Here is an 18723-nt window from a genome sequence, read left to right as displayed (position 1 = left end):
TTCCACCACTCAATCATTTGTGACAGAAGCAGGTAACCAAAGGGAACGCGTGCCACACAACTCTGTCGTAATCACACAGAGTTGAGTTTGGAGTTCAAACGTAAATGGTCACAATATCAAGGAATCTGAGGCCAGCTGGGAAATAAATGTTCTTCAAACACCGTGAACTGATGCATATTGGAGGGCTGAGGTATTCTGTAAAGATCACCCATTTAACACACAAAATATGATTCTGGGAGTTAGTTGGGGAAGATGACAGCTGTTCCAGGAGAGAGGGTATTAGAAATTGTAAGCAGCTATTAAGACTAGGAGCACGTGAATCTTTGCATTTTGATAAAATGACGGGTGGCAAAATACTCTAGAGAGCCAGACACCCACATTCTTCATCTTGAGAATTTGAGCTCCCCAGCACACAAGCTTGCAGAAGTAATTACAGTACGCAGCGGTTCGGAAGATCTTAAAAATCTCCATAGCAACCTCTCAGCAACAACCTTCGCATATCGAAAGAAGAGCAAAAACTCCCTAAGAGGTTGTGTGTATGTGAGAGGTCCTAGTGGGCCCAAAAGGCCAAGCCTAGGCTGTGTGCAGTGGCCATGCTGAACTCAGGTGCATTTGGTTACACTGACATAGTTTAACTTTTTCTGCCACATGCTCCTTAAGCATCTTGCTCTCAAACTTGGTTTTACACTGGAGAGCCTGAGGTTGGTGGTTATTGTAGCAGTCCTTGTGGGACTTGTCATGACAATTAACATGGCTAAGGCACTCCAGGCCACGTACTGTCATATTAATGCAAAGCTCAATGAAAAGAATTCCCAGATTAAATCTGCCTCTAAACTAAATACCAGGAAAACAAGCAACGTGGAACAGGAGAAGGGGAAAGGGAAGTGCTGCCTGCTCTTTAGATCTATACTTTCAAATAATTAGTGTAATAACAGAAACTTTGGCTGAAGGCCAATGAGCCCTACCCCAAGCAGAGGCAGAGAAGCAGCAGCAGTAGCAGCAGGAGGAACTGGGGGGGTGGGGGTGGTAGGGAGGGTTTACTGGCTCTTGGTAGTGGGTAGGAGCTGAAGGGTGTCTGGGGAGGAGTTACTGGTGCGGGGAGAGGGTCAGCTGGGGGAAGCCAGGGCAGTGGGTTTGTGAGGGGGTCTAGGGGGAAACCAAAGCAAAAACATCAGTGCTGCTACAGTGGGTCAGACCACAGGTCCCTCTAGCCCTGCACCCTGGCTAGGGACAGAAATTACTTGTAAACTGGGATAAGTGATCAGAAACTGGTTCAAATCTGTAAGCAATGGAAGTTCAGTGCACATAAACCACTTTTAAAATGGTCAAAACCAGTTTGAGATAAACCTGGATGGATGTAGTATCAAACTTAATTGATTTAAGTTAAATCATTTTATTGAACTTCTGTCCCAGATCCCGTCCAGATTCAAGTTAACTCACAGTCCCCCAACATCCCAGGATGCTTTGTATCTTCCCTGCAAACCGTCCCTTGCAGGGGGGGTGGGCTAGCCTAGCTGTCTGCTCCAGCTGAGCAGGCAGGCGTGCTCTAGCGCCTCCCGACTTCTGGCCTGGGCCACTGCAGCCTACAGCTGCATTTCCAGAATCAAAAGTGAATGTCTGTTCACTTGCTTATCAGTTCAGTCTACGCAGCTTACACTAACCTGCGAAGACCAAATTGATTCAGCCTCTGGCTTTTTGACTGTCTGTACTTAGCCCCTGTGTCTCCTGGTGGCACAGAGTGGGGAGTGAGGAGCAGTTCTGGGCTCCCTTTGGCAGCTTGCCTGCCCCTTCTCTCCTCTCCCTTTCCTGCTTGGGTGCCATGGGGCGAGGACTCATAGAGTGACTTTTTTGGGGAGTGACAGACAAAGCATTCTGTGTTGGATCTGCTCCAGCAGGAGAAATGGGTGGGCTCTACTCGGATGCTTTGCAGGGCTCTAAGTCTCTCTTTCTCCAAAGCCCACTCCTGACAAGAGAAGGAGGAAGATAATGATCCTGACCAGGGAGAAGGAAAAAAACTCCCAAGTAAAAGTGGCCAAGCCCTGGGTCGGGCAAGGGGGCAGACAAGAGCAGCCCCCACCCTGAGCTAAATTATGTGGCTAATCTCAGTGTGACATCTGACACCCAGCCATTCATGGCATGGCTACAGATTAAAGTAACCCGCTGCTATCTGCTCACAGTGGCTCTCTGCCTCTCGCCCAGGGATTTTCCAGTGGCCAAATTAAACATTTCTAGAACCAAGGGCTGGTGAGGGAGGTGTTGGAAGGAAAAGGAGGTCCATGGGAAGACCCCACAGAGATGCACAGGTGAGGCTGGAAACCTGCTGAAGAGATATTAAAGGTAATGCTTGTGCTCCTGACACTTTTGCAACAAGCAGAAGAGATCCACCCCAACTTGTCTGCCTTTACTTGCACATTTGCTAACAGGAGGTCTGGACTTTGCTCTCACACTCCCACCAAATTTTCCCTGCAGAGGGACACACATGCTTGTGACATCCTGTGGGCTACAGGGCAGGACCTAATGGTGTGTCAATGAAAGGTGTTGCAAGAGTCATCAACCTGCAGCGAACGCAATAAAGGAGAAGGTGAGCCAGGCAGGCTGGTTACTGTAGTGTATTGTTTCAGTCACCCTCAGGAGTGAGACTGCAAAGGGGAAGTAGCTTCCCCTTCATGAAAGGATCCACTGAAAGCCTCCAGGTGTCCCTTTGGACGTCCTCCTTGCCCCCCAAAATGTACTCTTGCCTGAGAGAGTGAAACACAAGCAGTGTTTGGCCAAAATCTATCTGGACTTTTATTTGCTGCCTTCCAGCCAGGTGAGTTTTTGAAATACCTCTTGCAATGAGTATATTTTATAAGCAAATATGAACCATTTCAACTGTGTAAGGATGGCTGTTTATGCAAGATGCTTGTATTCCATCGTCTTCTAGTCCCTGCATTTTGTAAAAGCTTTTAAACTACAGTTTAAACCTTACAAATCTATTCTTTTAACCCTAACTGCTTTGACATCTACTATTAGCTCAGTTTATTGAACTGAATCTTATATGTAGCATGCTTGGTTGTACAGGGACAATTGCTGTTTTCTTAATGATCTGTCTGCAATGAATGCTAGGTGAGAATACAGAATAAGATCTGCAATGGGTGCAATCTAATTCAGTTCCATCCAAGGAACTGATTTTAATGGAGCAACTCATATTTATGCTAGCTTGGATCTGGCCCACACTTTGCAAGTCAGTTTAAATGCCACATTCTTAATTATGGCTCGATCTTGCAATGTGACAAATGCACTTGGGAGGTGCTGAGTACCTTTCACTCCTACTGGAGTGAATGGAAAAGGTGCCAACAACTCACAGAGGGCCTCAGGACCAGGATAGAAACCTGAACTTGAAAGCACCATAGGAAGCAGGGGCTTGCACTGTTTTAACTAACACAGCTTGCACTTTTTTAACTAAGCCAGCTTTGTCATGAGGGCAAAGGGCAGTGTGGATGTGCTTGTGCACCAGGCTTCTCTGAGTTTAGGGGGGAGTTAGCTGAGAACTAAACAGAACTGAACTTCTCCAAAACCAAAGTAAATGTGTTCACACAGTTGAATCAAAGAGTCACATTTGAACCATCAACCGCAAATGGTTTTGCTTGACTCATGTCTATCTGATGTTTCTGTCCTGGTTCAGGAACCTAGAGAACAGGTGTGACTTCCAAAATGCTCGGCGCTTTTGAAGTCAGTGACATTTTGCCTGAGACAAGAGCAGAGGCAAGTTCCTGGTGTCTAGAAACACAGAGTTTTCTGTGGGCAGTGGCCCACAGGGGCAGCTCACATACAAAGTGCCATGGTGCTGGTACAGATACTGCTAGTCTGGTGTGTCAGACAGGGGGAACAAGCAGCCTGCTGCTAAGACCCAAGGGAGCGCTTCACCTTTGGTGACAGAGGTGCTAGGTTTTAGGTGCCAGCATGACATATATTTGTGCATGCGACCCAAACCAGTAATTTAGACTTTATGTTGGTGTAATTACCCAGTAATGTTGTTAGGAATGCTTGGATACTTTATCACATCTGTTCATGTAACACGTTGGACCCACCAGCCAGCAGGTCTCTGATTAGGGCAGCCTTGGTTAGATTTAAAATGAAGAACCAGGAATGTGTCTTTTTGGTAACACAATTTATTTGCTAATAACAATTTAAATAGTTGCAGATCAAAGAACAATGATCTAAGTCAGTGGTTTTCAACCTGTGGTCTTCAGACTCATGGGGGTCTGGAGATGATGTCTAAGGAGTCTGCAAAAGATGACTATGATCAATCAAAAGTATATGAATACCCACACTTAACAATTCAGAGGGTCTGCATATCCATTTGAAATTTCCAAAGGGGTCTGCAAATGGAAAAAGGTTGAAAACCACTGATCTAAGTGAAAAAATGCATTTGCATTTTGACAAGAAACTGTATTCTAGATGTCTTCTGGGCACATGACATCTATAGGGGGTACAGCATTATCAATAGCCTTAAAAATGTAGACATTTTGGCTGGGATTTGCAAATGAACCTAAGAGAATGCTGCAGTTTCATGGCAACTGGGTGCCTAAGCCTCCTAGGGACCTGTAAAAATGCCAGCCTAAACAGACACAGTAAATATGAATCTTGCTAATGAGAATTAAATACCAATCAATGTAGCTGACAGAATTATTACAGTATTGTCCCAAGTGGAATCAGGAACACTTCTTTTTTTGAAGATATAAAGATGTGAGAAAGGGATATATTTTGTTTTGTGGGGAGGCAACACGTCTACTTGGCCAGGGCAGAGGACTGGAAGCCAGGACTCCTGGGCTCCTTTTTTGTGACAGCCTCCAGCTCCCAGTGCGATCCTGAGCCAGTCGCCTCTGTTCTCTCTGCCTCAGTTTCCCCCCACCTGTGAAATGAGGCTTGTGTTGTTCAGTCATTGGCATGGAGCACTTTTAATGGCTCAGCCAGACGGGTCAGTAAATCAGTGGGTGTTGCCATCTCTCTTTCAGAACATGCCTAGAGAATGAAGAGGCACATGCAAGCTCGGGGACAAGGCTTTCCTGACAAGCTGCTCTGTGGCCTGGTTGTTACTGCCAGTCTTTTCCTGCTCTCAGGTACCTGTGAACACATCCCTGGGGCTACATCTCCCAGTGGGCGCATGAGGGGCTGGGAGCGGGCGAGCAAAGGACCTGTGCTCAGGTGCCATTCCCAGGCCTGCAAGCAGGAAGAGTGCTCCTAGTGCAGCGAGGGGAGGAAGGGGTGGCTGGCAGCTGAACAAGGCAGATTTTGCGCCTGCTGTGAGGAGGTGGAAAAGTGCTTCCCACTGTCACAGACCCTGCCCAGCACCAGCTGTACAGATCTGCCAATTTCCTGGCTTGCACTGGCCGTGTTGGCAACCTCTACGCTTGGCAGGAGCCAGCCTCTGTTGGTGTGAGCAAACCCTGCAGCTGCATTGGCACAATCTGTTTCTCTCTAGGAAGGTGCAAGTCATTGGTTTGCACCCAGCCATGAAAGCACTTTCTTGTTGTCTTGGCTGTCTCACCCCTGCTTATCCCCCTCCACGCTTGTATCTTGCCCTTCAAACCCAGACAACCAAGAGCTAAACCTCCTTGTCCATTCCCTACTTCACATCCTTCTTCCTTGGGCAGGCCCCTTCCATCCCTTCTGCCCCTGCAGCTCTGCTGAGCTCTCCCATGCTGCTACCAAGACGTTGCATTTCCTGCACATAGCACAGATGGGGAAAACCAATTGCAATGGTCACCATCCACTGGGACAATAATTTGAGCCAGCATGTAGCATAATTATTTTTGGCTACTTCACAGCTATGGCCCATAGCTGGAGGTCAAGTGCTTGCTGACGTTTCCTTACACTTCTACATCTTTGCATGGGTCCAGTCCTTTATGTCACCACAGAGTGACACCACAAATCTCACCATAAAGTATATGTTTGCTGTCTTCAGAGTGTCCTGGGGGAAAGATGAAAGCTAAGAGCTGCACCAAATTGTCTTCAAATAACCCCCTCGCTGAGCCAGCCATTGCATGTTCTGTTTCGGGAGCACCCTAGCCACTGGGCCACCCACTCCTGATGCTCCAGCAGAACAAAAATTGTTTTCAGGGCTACTTGTGCTTCTTTCCTTTGCTTATTTTGGCTTTCCAAAAGCAAGGGAAATTCCAGCTTTTAAATGCATCCCATGAAATGGTCCAGCTGATGTTCCTATCAGTGCTAAACCACTAACCCCCTCGACAAAGTTGGGATCTCTCACCCCCAGCTAAATCCATACGGGGAAAACATCAAGGCCTTGGCACTGCAATGGAAAAGCAGAACCATTTCTGGTGCCCGTGGAGTTGCACTGATGAAAGCAAGATCAGAATAAGGACTGGAATGCTTGATGAAGTGTTCAGCGATGCTGGGCTTTGGAAAGCAGGGATCAACCTTAGATAGCACGCTGTTCTTCTTTATCTGAGCTGGTACTGTCTGTCCATGTTGGGAGAAAGGGGTTTTGCTAGAACAGCCGCATATCACTCTTGGTTGTCTCTACAGAATTAGGCTCTGCAAATCAATCATTCATTGCTTGCTTCTGATTTGAAGTGCATGTAGCAGATGGGAGAAGTGTCTGCTGCTTTCGCAAGTTTGTGACGTGCGTAGCCTTTATTAGAAGTGCAAATAATCACTTGAGATTTACAGGTCTGGTTTAACTCAAGAGATTTACAATGCTGGCTTTATATGGCTGGCAATCAGGGGTTGGTGTAATTGATGTCACTGGGGACCAGGCTTGGAAAAACAACACTAAGTTATGGTAATAAAGGCTTCATCCTCATGGCACTTCTCTTCTGCAAGGAATAAATCTTTAATTAATGAAACACATGTAAACGCGTGAGTATAATATAAATCGAAGAGGCAACTCAGCAGGACAAGGGCATCTTGAGTTGTGCTTCTAGTAGTCTCAGTTTCATTGTCCCTAGGTCTTACACCATAGAGGGGTCAGATTATATCTGCAGATGTAAAGGAGCTGCTCAGCTGCTTCAGATCTCCGAGTTAGCTGGTTTAACATTTGTTCTTGTGTCTCTCAGCAACATCCTAGTTCCAGCATTGCAGTCACTCCTCCCCCTGAGCCTCCACTCAATGTGCCCACCTTTGTGTGTTGAGTTTGCACAGCCAGGGCAAGTTGTTCCAGATCTGCCGACAGTACTACAGGCAAAAGGATTGACTAACAAATCATTAAAAAAACCACTGTCCCAACAAACTCTTCACAGTCCTGGCAAAAGGTTCTGTTCTTACAGTTATTATCATCGTCACAAACCCTAATGTAGGTATATTCACGCTGGAGTTGATGATCCTGGCACAGTGGAAAACAATGGGTTCATTCGTTTGCATGACAGTTAAACTATTTCCAGGAAGATCCAATAAAGAAAAGCCTCTGCCCACAGGCACCTCTGAACGAAGTCCCTCTGCACTCGTGTAAAGGCTGAAAGAGCTATGATTATTTAATCTGGGGAAGAGAAGACTGAGGGGTTGTGGGGTTATATGAAGGATAGAAATAGATTTTTCTCTGTGGCTGCAGGGGACAGGACAAGGAGCAATGGCCTTAAAAAGCAGCTAAGGAAATTTAGGCTGGAGATTAGGAATAGCTTTCTCATTGTGACAGAGGTTAAGCATTGGGTCAGGCCCACAGAGGTTGTGGCATCACTAGCCCTGAAAGTTTTTAAGAGCAGGTTAGACAGACGCGTCACTGAGATAGGTTTTTTTGAGCAGGGGGCTGTACCGGAGACCTCATGTGGTCCCTTCCAGCCCTAGCGTACTATGATTTTATTGAGTCTACCTTGCTAATGATGAAAAGGGCATTGAAACCAGAAGTATCTATGGACTTTCTGTGTCACAGCGTCGTGGCCATTGAAGAACAGAGAATCAGGTCCTTGTGGCTAGATACCAGCCTATCTTCCAGCTAGGAACTAAACTTAGCAAACAGTTTTTACCTTCAGAATGGGTATCACTAAGACTTCTGAACCAAATCTGAAACCAGTTCTGAACCAAATTTGAAATCCAGAACTGAAATCTCTGCCTGATTGTTTAGTAGGTTTCAAAAACCCTTCATTTTTTCTCTCTTGCTTAATCAGGCATTTAGGCGCTGGCTGTTGGTGGTGTAGGAGGCTCGCACTCTGCATTTCAAAGGGAATAGCAACTAGAAATAGGAGAAACCTTTAATTTTTTGATCATCTTGTGATATTACTGAATAGAATGACTTGCAAAATAAACTGCTGTCATATGATGAGTACAACCCATATACATGCAGTAATTATCCTGATGAGGCCACGTTTTCTCTTTGAAAACTGACACTTTCTCTTCCCCTTCCCTTTCCCCCCATTTTTACAGAAACCAGTTCTTTGCGAGGGAAAAAGCTGGATGTATCGGGGAAGTATCAGAAGTATGTATCCCTGGCCAACACCAGCATCCCCCAGCTCTGCCAGTTCACTGTGTGCATTGATCTAAACAGGACTACAAATGTCAGCATTTGGACAGCTTTTTCATATGATATAAATAACAACTCCACCAACATCCATGATGCAGAGCTCGGGCTCTCCGGAGAAAACAAGCATTTGAAGTTGTATCTCTTTGGCACCACCAGAGAAATCGAGCTTGACTTAACTCTTTTTGAATGGCATAGTGTGTGCTACACGTGGGACAGCAAGGAGGGGCTGCTGCAGGTCTACAACAATGGGCAGCACTTGGAGACGGAGGCCATGAACAGTACGAAGTGCCTGAGGCCGAAGGGCAGCTTGGTGCTGGGGTATTTGCACAAAAACCAGGGAGGCGCCATCATCGTGCAGTTGAACAGTGGCTTTATCGGCAACCTGTACTACTTTCAAATGTGGGACAGGGTCTTAAAGCAGGAGGAGCTAATGAACTGCTCCCAGGGAAACGTCGTTAGCTGGAACGCAGAGCATTGGGACTTCGACAACATCGTTCCAGTCACCGACCATCACCTGCGCTGCGGTGAGTGTCTTGCTTTGTTGTCACCTGGGGTAGCTGACAGTGAGAGGAGGTTTGCCATCCACAAAATAAACCAGTTCTGGAGGGGGCAATGAGACACACACTTTACCAGTGGGTTCCCCAGATATTTGCTGGCAGCAGAACCTAACACCAGTGGGAAGGTCCTTCTGAGCCCCCGCAGCCTTGGGCTGCCAGTGCTCTGTGGCCAGCACTGGTTGTGAGATACTCAGCCCTGCTCAGTGAGGACCGGACCCTCTGGGGATTCTGCTCCTCAAGTCACAGTGCACGGGCAAACAGTGATAAAATGGGCAAATTTGGGCATGAAAGAAACATGGCACAGACACAAGGCAACCCCCTGCTAAATAATAGGGTGCTGCTCAAACAAAACCCCTCAGAAGTTTTCTCCAGGGGAAAAAAAGAGGCAATCCAGGCTGACCTTGATGGGCTCAGGAAAAGGGCGGACGAGAACCTGACGGTGTTTAACACTGAAAAATGCCAGGTTCTCCACCTTGGGAGGAAAAACCTGCAGCATCCTTATAGGCTTGGCAGTGCTACGCTGGCTAGCGCTACGGACGAAAGGGACTTGGGGGTCGTGATTGATCACAAGATGAACATGAGCCTGCAATGCGATCCTGCCACTAGTAAAGCGAGCAAAACGCTGGCTTGCATCCATGGATGCTTCTCAAGCAAATCCCAGGACGTCGTTCTCCCCTTGTACTTGGCCTTGGTGAGGCCGCAGCTGGAGTACTGTGTCCAGTTTTGGGCTCCACAATTCAAAAAGGATGTGGAGAAGCTTGAGAGGGTCCAGAGGAGAGCCACGCGCATGATCAGAGGTCAGGAAAACAGACCTTATGACAAGAGCCTGAGAGCTATGGGACTCTTCAGCCTGGAAAAGCACAGGCTCAGGGGCGATCTGGTGGCCACCTATAAGTTTATAAAGTGTGTCCACCAGGATCTAGGGGAATGATTGTTCACCAGAGCGCCTCAAGGGATGACAAGGTCTAACGGTTATAAACTCCTGCAAGACTGTTTCAGGCTGGACATAAGGAAGAATTTCTTTGCTGTCCAAGCCCCCAAGGTCTGGAATAGCCTGCCACCGGAGGTGGTTCAAACACCTACTTTGAACGCCTCCAAGAGAAATTTGGATGTTTATCTTGCTGGGATCCTATGATCCCTGCTGACTTCCTGCCCTGGGGTGGGGGGCTGGACTCGATGGTCTTCCGAGGTCCCTTCCAGCCCTAATGTTATGAAATCTATGAAATTTCCCCTTAATCTGATCCTCAGAAGCTAAGCCCTAACAGCACGTGTAATTTTGTGACCAGACAACCCTGCATGCAAAATTTCATCCCAAATGGCTAAAGTCTGGTCAAGTTACAAGCAACTAAAAACGGGGCCTTATAATAGGAACGGTTGTGCTACCTTGATAACAGGCCTATAATGTCTCACCTATAATGTCACCAAGCTTGAGATAAGTATTTTGTTAGGGTAAAGGTCAGGAGTCCTGCTTTCCTGAAGAAAGGCTGCAAAGGCTACAGTTTTGTAATCCTAGTTATGGGGAAGGTTGTAAAGCTGAATCATGTTTGGAGCCTGCTGTATATTTTGGATAGACCTTCACATATGCTATAAATATCCTCCCTGCTTCACCTAACTGAAATTTATGAGCAGCCCACTGTACTGAGAGCCCCTAAATAGAAACAGGGAGATGCATTTGGGATAGCAGTGAATGGTACCAATATACATGCTAAGATGTGTGCGCATGGATGGCTGGCCTGACGTTCACATTTCAGTAAGCTCTAATTTGTATGCACAATTCATAGTAATCAAGGGCACATCTACAGGATGAATGTAAGTGTGAGGGTTTGGTGAGGATATAGGCAGCCAGGCCTGTGGATAGGCCTTGGGGGCAACTAGGAGGTTAGCAGGGCAGGTGAACAGGTTACTAGAGATCCAAGAGACAGTCCAAGGTATAAGCTGAGGTCAGGAGCCACGGGTCAGAGAGCCAGTGCTGAGTTTTGGAGAATCCAAGATCAGGGTCCAGAGCCAAACTAAGTCAGGATGCTAAAAAAACCAGAGACAGCAGAACCAGTGCTGAGTTTCAGGGGAGATCCAAGATCAGGGTCAAGAAAAGCCAAAGCCTGGTCAGAAGCCAGGAGAACCAGGGAGCGCTGTGAACACAAGGCTTGCCAGAACAGACTGAGGCTGTGTGAAGGCACGGCTGCAAGCCTGAGGCAGCAGGTGTCTCTAAAAGGGATGAGTGGTACTTCTAGCAGCCAACCTGGTTGCAGAGAGCTGGGTTAGCCCCATTAGTCAGAGATCAGGGACAGGCATGGTAACTCCTGTGCTCGGCCCAGCCAGGCCTGCTTGATCAGAGTCCCTGACAACAAGAAATGCTGTGCAGTGTCAGAACAATGGTGCCCCCAGCCCGTCTTGCCCGTGGCAAGTAGCAGATGTATAAGACACAGGGCACGTGGGGAGTGACATAACCCCTGGGTGTATCTACATGTGCGCTTTACTGCAGATCTGACTAATTAGCTCTGAAGTAAAGTGTCACCATCTACACATATGCCCATAGTAGGATGCAGTAAATTAATTAACTCCACTGTAGGACAGTACTGCCCCAGACAAGTACCATCCTACAGCAGAGTAGTTATGTGTGCCACAAGGCACATGTTGATGCTGATGGGGCTGGCTGGGGCATGAGGGTGCTTCAGGGTGGGGGCACGAGTGGCAGTGTCATGCCCCTGGGCTGGCAGGCTGACCCGCTGAGCCCCCTGCCAGCAAGGGCTGCTCCGCCCCTGCTCAATGTGCTGCAGTCCTGGGCACATGTGTAAACGCTGCACCTGGGAGCAATAAACTCCGGTATGAACTGAGCCCAAGTTGATTGCTATGTGCTAACTACACATGTAGACGCACCCACTGGGAAGCATGCCCTGCCTACCTACTCTGCTCAGGGTGCACCAAGGCCCCCCAGACCAGGTGAGACAGTGAGCTCCGAGGGACCCTGAGTGGGTGCCAAGAAGCATGCCTAAGGCTGCCTGAGAGCTGCTCTGGGTGTGTACTCACACTAAACGTGCTAGGCTGCCTGACTTTTGGGCTTTGCCATACACTGTGGGGCTGTGGATGGGCACTCCTGGGCTTGTCATGGGGGCACGGCAGATGCCCTAAGACAAGGAAGTCCCATGGGAAAGTCTGAAGCAGCTATCACTGGATTTCAAGGCACAGAAGTCAGAAATAACCATGTAGATTGTAGTTCTGTAGTGAAATGTCGTCTTGCAGCTCCATTTGCATGCTAATGACATAACTTTAATAGGTATGTCTCTGCCTGTAATGTGCAATTTATACCCTGAAAAGCCTGAAATTACTGCTGATTGCCAATATATAATGCACACGTATTATGTCTGTAGTTGAACATCACTTGAGTTCACAGTTCTCAACGTACCATAAAGCTAGGTGGAGTTTTTCGAGGGAACTGTCTATGCAACTTGCCATGCTTTTGGCAATCTGCTTTAACAGTGAAAAACTAGGGGGCTACTCATGCAAAACCTGTTGCATGAAAACCAGTGAAACTAGTTACATGAGTAAAGCAGCCACACATCTTAAAGGGGGAGGTTACATGTTACATGTTAATCCATACTAAGGGCACTTAAAACATGAGTGTCTGCGCATTAAAGCTAGTTAGCTCATGTTAAGTGCCCTCTGAGCATCTCAAAGTTATGCCACTTTAGGTGAGGGTTAACTCATGGCTGTTCTACTTAGCACATGTTAGGGTAACGTCAGTCTGCTCCACAGAGATAAAATGAGCAATTTGCAGTCCTCTAGCATCCCAGGATGCACTGCTCCCAGCCTCTGTCCCCTTCCGGGAGCAGGTATAGAGCCCAGGTGTCGTGGGTCCCAGCCATAACCCTGCTCACCAACTGTCTAGTGACAAGTCAGAGCAGTGCTTGGTAGAAACAGTATTACCCCATCATGTTTGGCTGCTCAGAGCTCGTTCTTACTTTAACACGGCCCAACAGCCCACATTTTTAGTCCGGTCTAAGTGTAACATGCAACTTCACTCAAGACTCAGCATTTCAAGGAGAGCTCTGCAAAGCTTGTCCTATAACTACTTGTGAAGCACTGAACCTGTTTTCCCAGAACACATCCTGTGTTCCCAGCTGGGTAGTGTAATGAAAACAGCATGGGAAGGGGTGAGAGAAATTCCTAGTGGTAGCAGATACACTATTAGAAGAAAAAAGAAGCTGATTACTGGGAGCTGATTAACAGGAGGAGGATATCACCATAACTCTTGACTTAATGGCACTGGCTTATTTTTCAGTAGAAGCGAATCTTACTTTGCCTTTAGCATGCTCTTCCACCAAAGATCTCAGTGCAATTCATACACTCACTAAGCCTCAATGTGCTACCGTCTTGGCAAGCTGTTAAGACCTGTCTCATACATGAGGAAGCTAAAGCATTGGGAAATTATAGCTGGGATTTTCCAAGATGTGTCCCTCCAGTAAGTCCCACTGGAAATCCTGAACCACATGACTTGCTTAGCTCTACACAATGAGTCACACTGGGTAAGTGTGCTAGATCCAGTTTTTGTCCCCCTCTGCATCTGAATCAGCAGGTCCCTCCTCCAGGTAGCCCAGTGTCAGCAAGGGGTCATGAAAACGCAGGACAGAACATCTCTCTGCAATCAGTCCAGATGCCCAGGCCCAGCATCCCTCAGCAGCCCAGTGCTAGGGAAAGGCTGGATCAGTCTGTGTGGAGCGTGCTCTGCAGGCGTGTCGACACATGCAAATGCTCTGGGGTGGGTTTACTCTAGAGTAATTTACTCCGGTGGCAGAGCTTGCCCCAGCAGCGGGCAGCTCCTGGGGGCAGGGAGCAATCTCCCACCCCTTGCTGTCCGGGTGACCAGGAGTACATTTTCTCCTGGTCAGCTGTCTACACGTGCGCTACTGTGCCGTTAGTAATTGGGAGTAAATTTGCTATTTGTATTTGCAGGTAGCAAATTTACTCATGATTAGGGCAAATAACTGTGTAGTAAGTGTCTGCACATGTAGACGGTGATGCTTACTGTGCAGTAATTTTCTCTAATCTCAAGTAAAGCGTCTCGTGTAGACGCATCCTGTGTGAATGGGATCTTTGGGGAATTTGGCTGCTCCAGTCTCAGAAGTGGCTCTTGATTATGTATGAACTGGAGGTAATTTTGCCACATTGGGGTAGTTTTTCAGGGGAAAAGCACACCTCAGGCACAAAACCCTCCCTGACCTCCTTTGTCAAATTCTCAGTCCCTGCTCCACAGCAAGGGCCTGGCCTTTGTATCACAGAGATGAGAAGGCATACAGAAGGTTTTTAACATGAGCAAAACAACATCCTTCTTTCTAATCTTGTTCCAGTCTCATTCTTAGAAAGAGGTGAACAAGTTAGGCTGAACTTTTCCCTAAAAATATCAGCCTCAGTCTGATAGCTGACATAGAAAAATGTCAGTCCATGTGGTCAAAGTGACGTGTTAATCATAGCAAAGATATACTGGGAAATAGCTGAAAGCAGGATCTAATAAAGGGAAGTGTTAGGCAACGTAAAAAATGCTGCCCGCCCTATTTACAGACTGGAGAATCTTCCTCTTCCAATATCAGTTTGCCCTTCACTAGCCATACTGGGGAGTCCTAACCCTGCTAACAAAGTCAATTTAGCACCTCTGCATCCCCTCACTAAATTTTGTGAGAGAAAGTTTGGCCCTTTTAATTTAAATGTGCAAGCTTTGGTGATGGTGATGAACATAGAGAACAAGAAGCTGACTAGTAATGTCTGTAAAACATCATGTCATTGAAGTTCTCTTATTAGTTGGTCTACTTTGTAAAGCTCTTTTACGGGAATGATGAACATTTGCCAGACACCAAAGAAACTGTTTGCTAAAGCTTTGAATTCAAACTTAATGATCTGGAAATGTTTGTTTTTTTAAATTTCAGTAGCATGGTATTTTTCTCATTCCAGATCTCATCTGTCATCCCTTCTCAGTCCTCATTTTATGAGCAGAATTTTGTGGATGTTAATTAAAATGAGTGATGTTATGGGATGCAGGTGTCTAATGCTACAGCTGCGTATCGGTAATGATAGCTGAAATGTGAGAATAAACACAGGTTTTCTTCTTCAGGTGATAATGAGGGAGAGAGATTTGAATCTGTGAAATCGTAATAATGTTTGATTTTTCACTGCTTAAATGGAAAATGCTTCATGAGATACATCTCTAATTAGAGTGATTTGATTTTTGTTTTGCCAGTTCTGTAACATTTTCTTTCACCAGACTAGCCTGTCTCATTATATCTGACACCGAGTGACCTCGTGCATTGCCCCTAAGGCAGCGCAGCTTGCAACACGATATGGTGAACCCTGGAAACAAGAACGCAGCCCACAGCGATGGAGCTCTGAGCGCAAACCCTCATTACTGGAGAAGTATCTCCAGCATCTGTTTTAGTTATGAAGACAAATTAAAGGTTAAGCTTGGTGCACGGCACAGATGATCAGCTCAGTTTAGCACTAGATAAATCTTAGTCTAAAAGCACTTTTTTCTAAAAGTATTGTATTAAAAAAAAAGAAAAGACTGTATGCTGAAAACGGAGCCTGGTTGAATGGCATTTTGCTCTCCCCAGATGACAGCAATAGCCTAGGGTGGATTATGGCTAAGTGGGGTCTATCCCTCTCATTTTGTTAAAGATGTAGCCTCTCCACATTCAGGTCCTGGCTTCCTCATGCTTCTGCATCCTGTTTGACCCATTGCTAAGCCACCCTCCTCAGACCACCAAGACTGATGTCCGAGGTCCTCCTTATCAGTTAAGGAGGACTGAACAATATGGGAGCCCTTCTGAAATCACAACCTATGGTCCCCGTTTTTTATTGATCCTGTGTAAAGTGTGGACCCAGACTCAAGAAACAATAAGGAAAAATAAAACGATGCTTTATGCATGTGGATTCTGTTTTGGAGACCTGTGATATCATCCATATTGTGCCCCTTCGGAGGTGTTGTGTCAAATAATATCTCTGGCAGGTGCTGTGACAGGCGCAGAGCCATATTTAGCTGTAGGTTATGCCAGCATCATTCATGCAGAATAAATAATTCTCTGATAACAATATCTGCGTCGACAGCAGTGAAATCAGCGAGTTACTTTGGATTTGCATGGGTATAACTGAGAGCAGAATCTGGCCCGTGCTCTGTAAAGGAAAGGCCACTAGATTCCAAGAGAAAACTGTGGTTATAAAACCATTTCCCTCTATCCTTGCAGTCAACAGGAAACCAGAGCAAAGTCTGCACAACAGAAATGTGCATTTCAGAGAGCTCAGCTCCCAGAAAGCATGGGGCTTTCCATGAGAGGGCCTGGTTTATCTAACAGCTCTTAGCTTTCAGATTCCCAGAGGCACTGGTGAACAGATTCTCTGCTGCTTTTTGTCTTGCTTTGTCCATGAGGTATGGACTGTAGGAAGAGACAGTGCTTTGGAAGAAGGAACATAGCATTTACCCTCCAGCTTCGACTCTTTGTGTTGTTTTCCAGGGGATTGTTACTCTTTGCTGGGAGTTTTTTGAAGTCGGTGGTCTTTCTAGATTCTTGCCTTCTTTTTACCCTACCCATAGCATGCAGCACTCAGGGGAAGATTAATCACACCCTGGGCAGGAGGCTTCTGGGTCCCCATCTGTCTTGCAGCTGGCTGACTCAAGCTTGAGGAGTCTCTTCCAAATAAAGGATCAGCAACTCAGGTTTCTGTCCTCTTGCCCGCACTGATTTAGATGGGAAAGTCACAGCTCAGACACTGGGCTGCTGGAAGAAAGTGTCTGGGAATCTGGAGGAAGGGAAAACATTGGCAGAAACCTTTTCTTTCCACCATAGCTGAGCTCCTGCAAAAGCAGGAGATCTAAACACAGGCAAACAGCCCCCCTGCCAGCACCCAGCTGGTTGGAGCAGGACACCAGCACTCAAAAAAGCACTGCTTATTGCTGCTTTTATTGCTCCCTAGCACAGGCTAGGCATGATGCAGGCATGAAGTCATTCTCTGAGTGTGGGGTTGAGTTACAAGCACAACACTTTGCGGCTGGGCAGCTGACTCCCCTGACATCTGACAATGTCTCAGACAAGGGTGTGAACTAAATAGTGGGCTGAGCAGAAACACTTGCTCTCTGGGGTGACCTGTGAAACCACAGCGTTGTTCCTGCAACCCATTTTGTCAACCTCTGGTCAACAGAAAAATGGAGACCCAGTTCTCTGACAACCCTGGGTGCATTGGCTTATTCCTACACATATTGGGCTTGTCTACATGTGGACCTTTAAGCAGGATTAGCTTAAAATCACCATTTTGAGGCACATTGAGTACATGTCCACACATGTGCACCCTTAATGTGCCTTCAAAATGGTGATTTTAGGCTAATCCTGCCTAAATTTGAAACCTGCTTAAAGCAAGTACCAAATTTTGGCTCGATTAGCTAAGTCACGTTAGCCCATGTGTAGACGCTTAATGCGCATTAACGTGGTGTGCACATTAGCATGGCTACATGTGGGCTAATGTGACTTAGCTATGTGAGCCTAAATTTAGTGCATCTTAATGTGCATTAGCGTGTCTACATGTAGACACGTGCCTAAATTGCCTTAACACGCCTTAAGCAAGGGCACATTAAGTTTAGGCATGCATAACTACATGTGTAGACATGCCCACTGCTTCCCAGTTATGGTCACTCTTGGAGTTACACTGGAACAGGGGTGTGCTCCCAAGAGATGCAGTGGGTAGATGCCAAGCTGGACTAGGACAGGGTGGGATTAATGGAAGGACTGCTTGGGGGACAGGGTCTGGCCCTGGCCTGTCCCACCTGCCAGTACCCTTGAAGCTGGAGGTAATGAATAAACAACAAGTAGGTCTAAGATTGGGGTTTGTCTGAAAGGGGGGGGGTGGGTTGAGTTGTGGCAGAAAGGACCCAGAAGGGGTCTGAGAAACTCTGAGTGTGATTTCTAAGGGGAAGCCAAGTCTGGTAAGAAACCTGGGGCTGGAGCTCATGTTGTCTTGTCCATGTATGCATTGATGAAGTTGTGCCCCAAGGTGGGTTTTGACCCCATACAGGCTGTGTATGGCACATGCCTCAGAACAAGTAAGAGAGGGACCCGCTCACCAGGAACCACATCTCAAGTATTCCAATGTTCAGAGGTGGCTTTGGACTAAAAGTGCCCTCTCAGCTCCAAAAACCATAAAACAGGAGACTTTGAAGTAACATTTAAAAATAAACCCTGTTCCTGTTGCTGTCTATGGAGGTTTTCCATTGATTTCTGTAGGTTGGATATAGTCCACTGTAACTATTTTCAACATGCAAAAGATTTGAGGGGTGATTTCTGTAACCATGAAATACAATCAAGCAAAACACAGGGGTATATTTCAAGAGTGCTAGTTTCCTATTTATCTCTGAACTTGATCCATGAATCCTTATTTTCAAATATTTTTCTTTTCTACATGGAGACATTGCTCTTAGTAATGTCCGTCTCTGACATTCGTCTGAGTGGAAGTCCAGGCATGGCATTGAAATTGCAATGCTTGGGCAAAATGTCATATCATGCTACCACCCTGTCATTTAGGCTGGAATACCATAACGAGGTTCGGTTCATTGCAATTTTCTGCGTTATATGTGAAGACGTGTCATCCCTATTATTTCTGGCACACTGCACATGGAATACAAAGAATAAATCTGGTTTGACAAGGTGATTCGTTTCAAGGATAATTAGCTAGGAACTC

General features: G+C 46.5%; 1 protein-coding gene across 1 annotated transcript in view; it reads left to right on the top strand.

Annotated features, from left to right (window-relative positions):
* Positions 1-5011: 5011 nt before the first annotated feature.
* ADGRG4 (adhesion G protein-coupled receptor G4) overlaps positions 5012-18723 on the top strand; it is a 47840-nt gene continuing 34128 nt past the window's right edge. Inside the window, exons 1-2 of the mRNA XM_025191852.1 lie at positions 5012-5102; positions 8359-8979. Of these exons, the coding sequence (XP_025047637.1) occupies positions 5012-5102; positions 8359-8979 (712 nt within the window). The remainder of the gene's footprint in view (positions 5103-8358; positions 8980-18723) is intronic.

Source organism: Alligator sinensis, unplaced genomic scaffold (assembly GCF_000455745.1).
Source record: "Alligator sinensis unplaced genomic scaffold, ASM45574v1 scaffold1584_2, whole genome shotgun sequence".
NCBI classification, from domain to species: Eukaryota; Metazoa; Chordata; order Crocodylia; family Alligatoridae; genus Alligator; species Alligator sinensis.
This window is presented reverse-complemented; position numbering and strand designations above follow the sequence as displayed.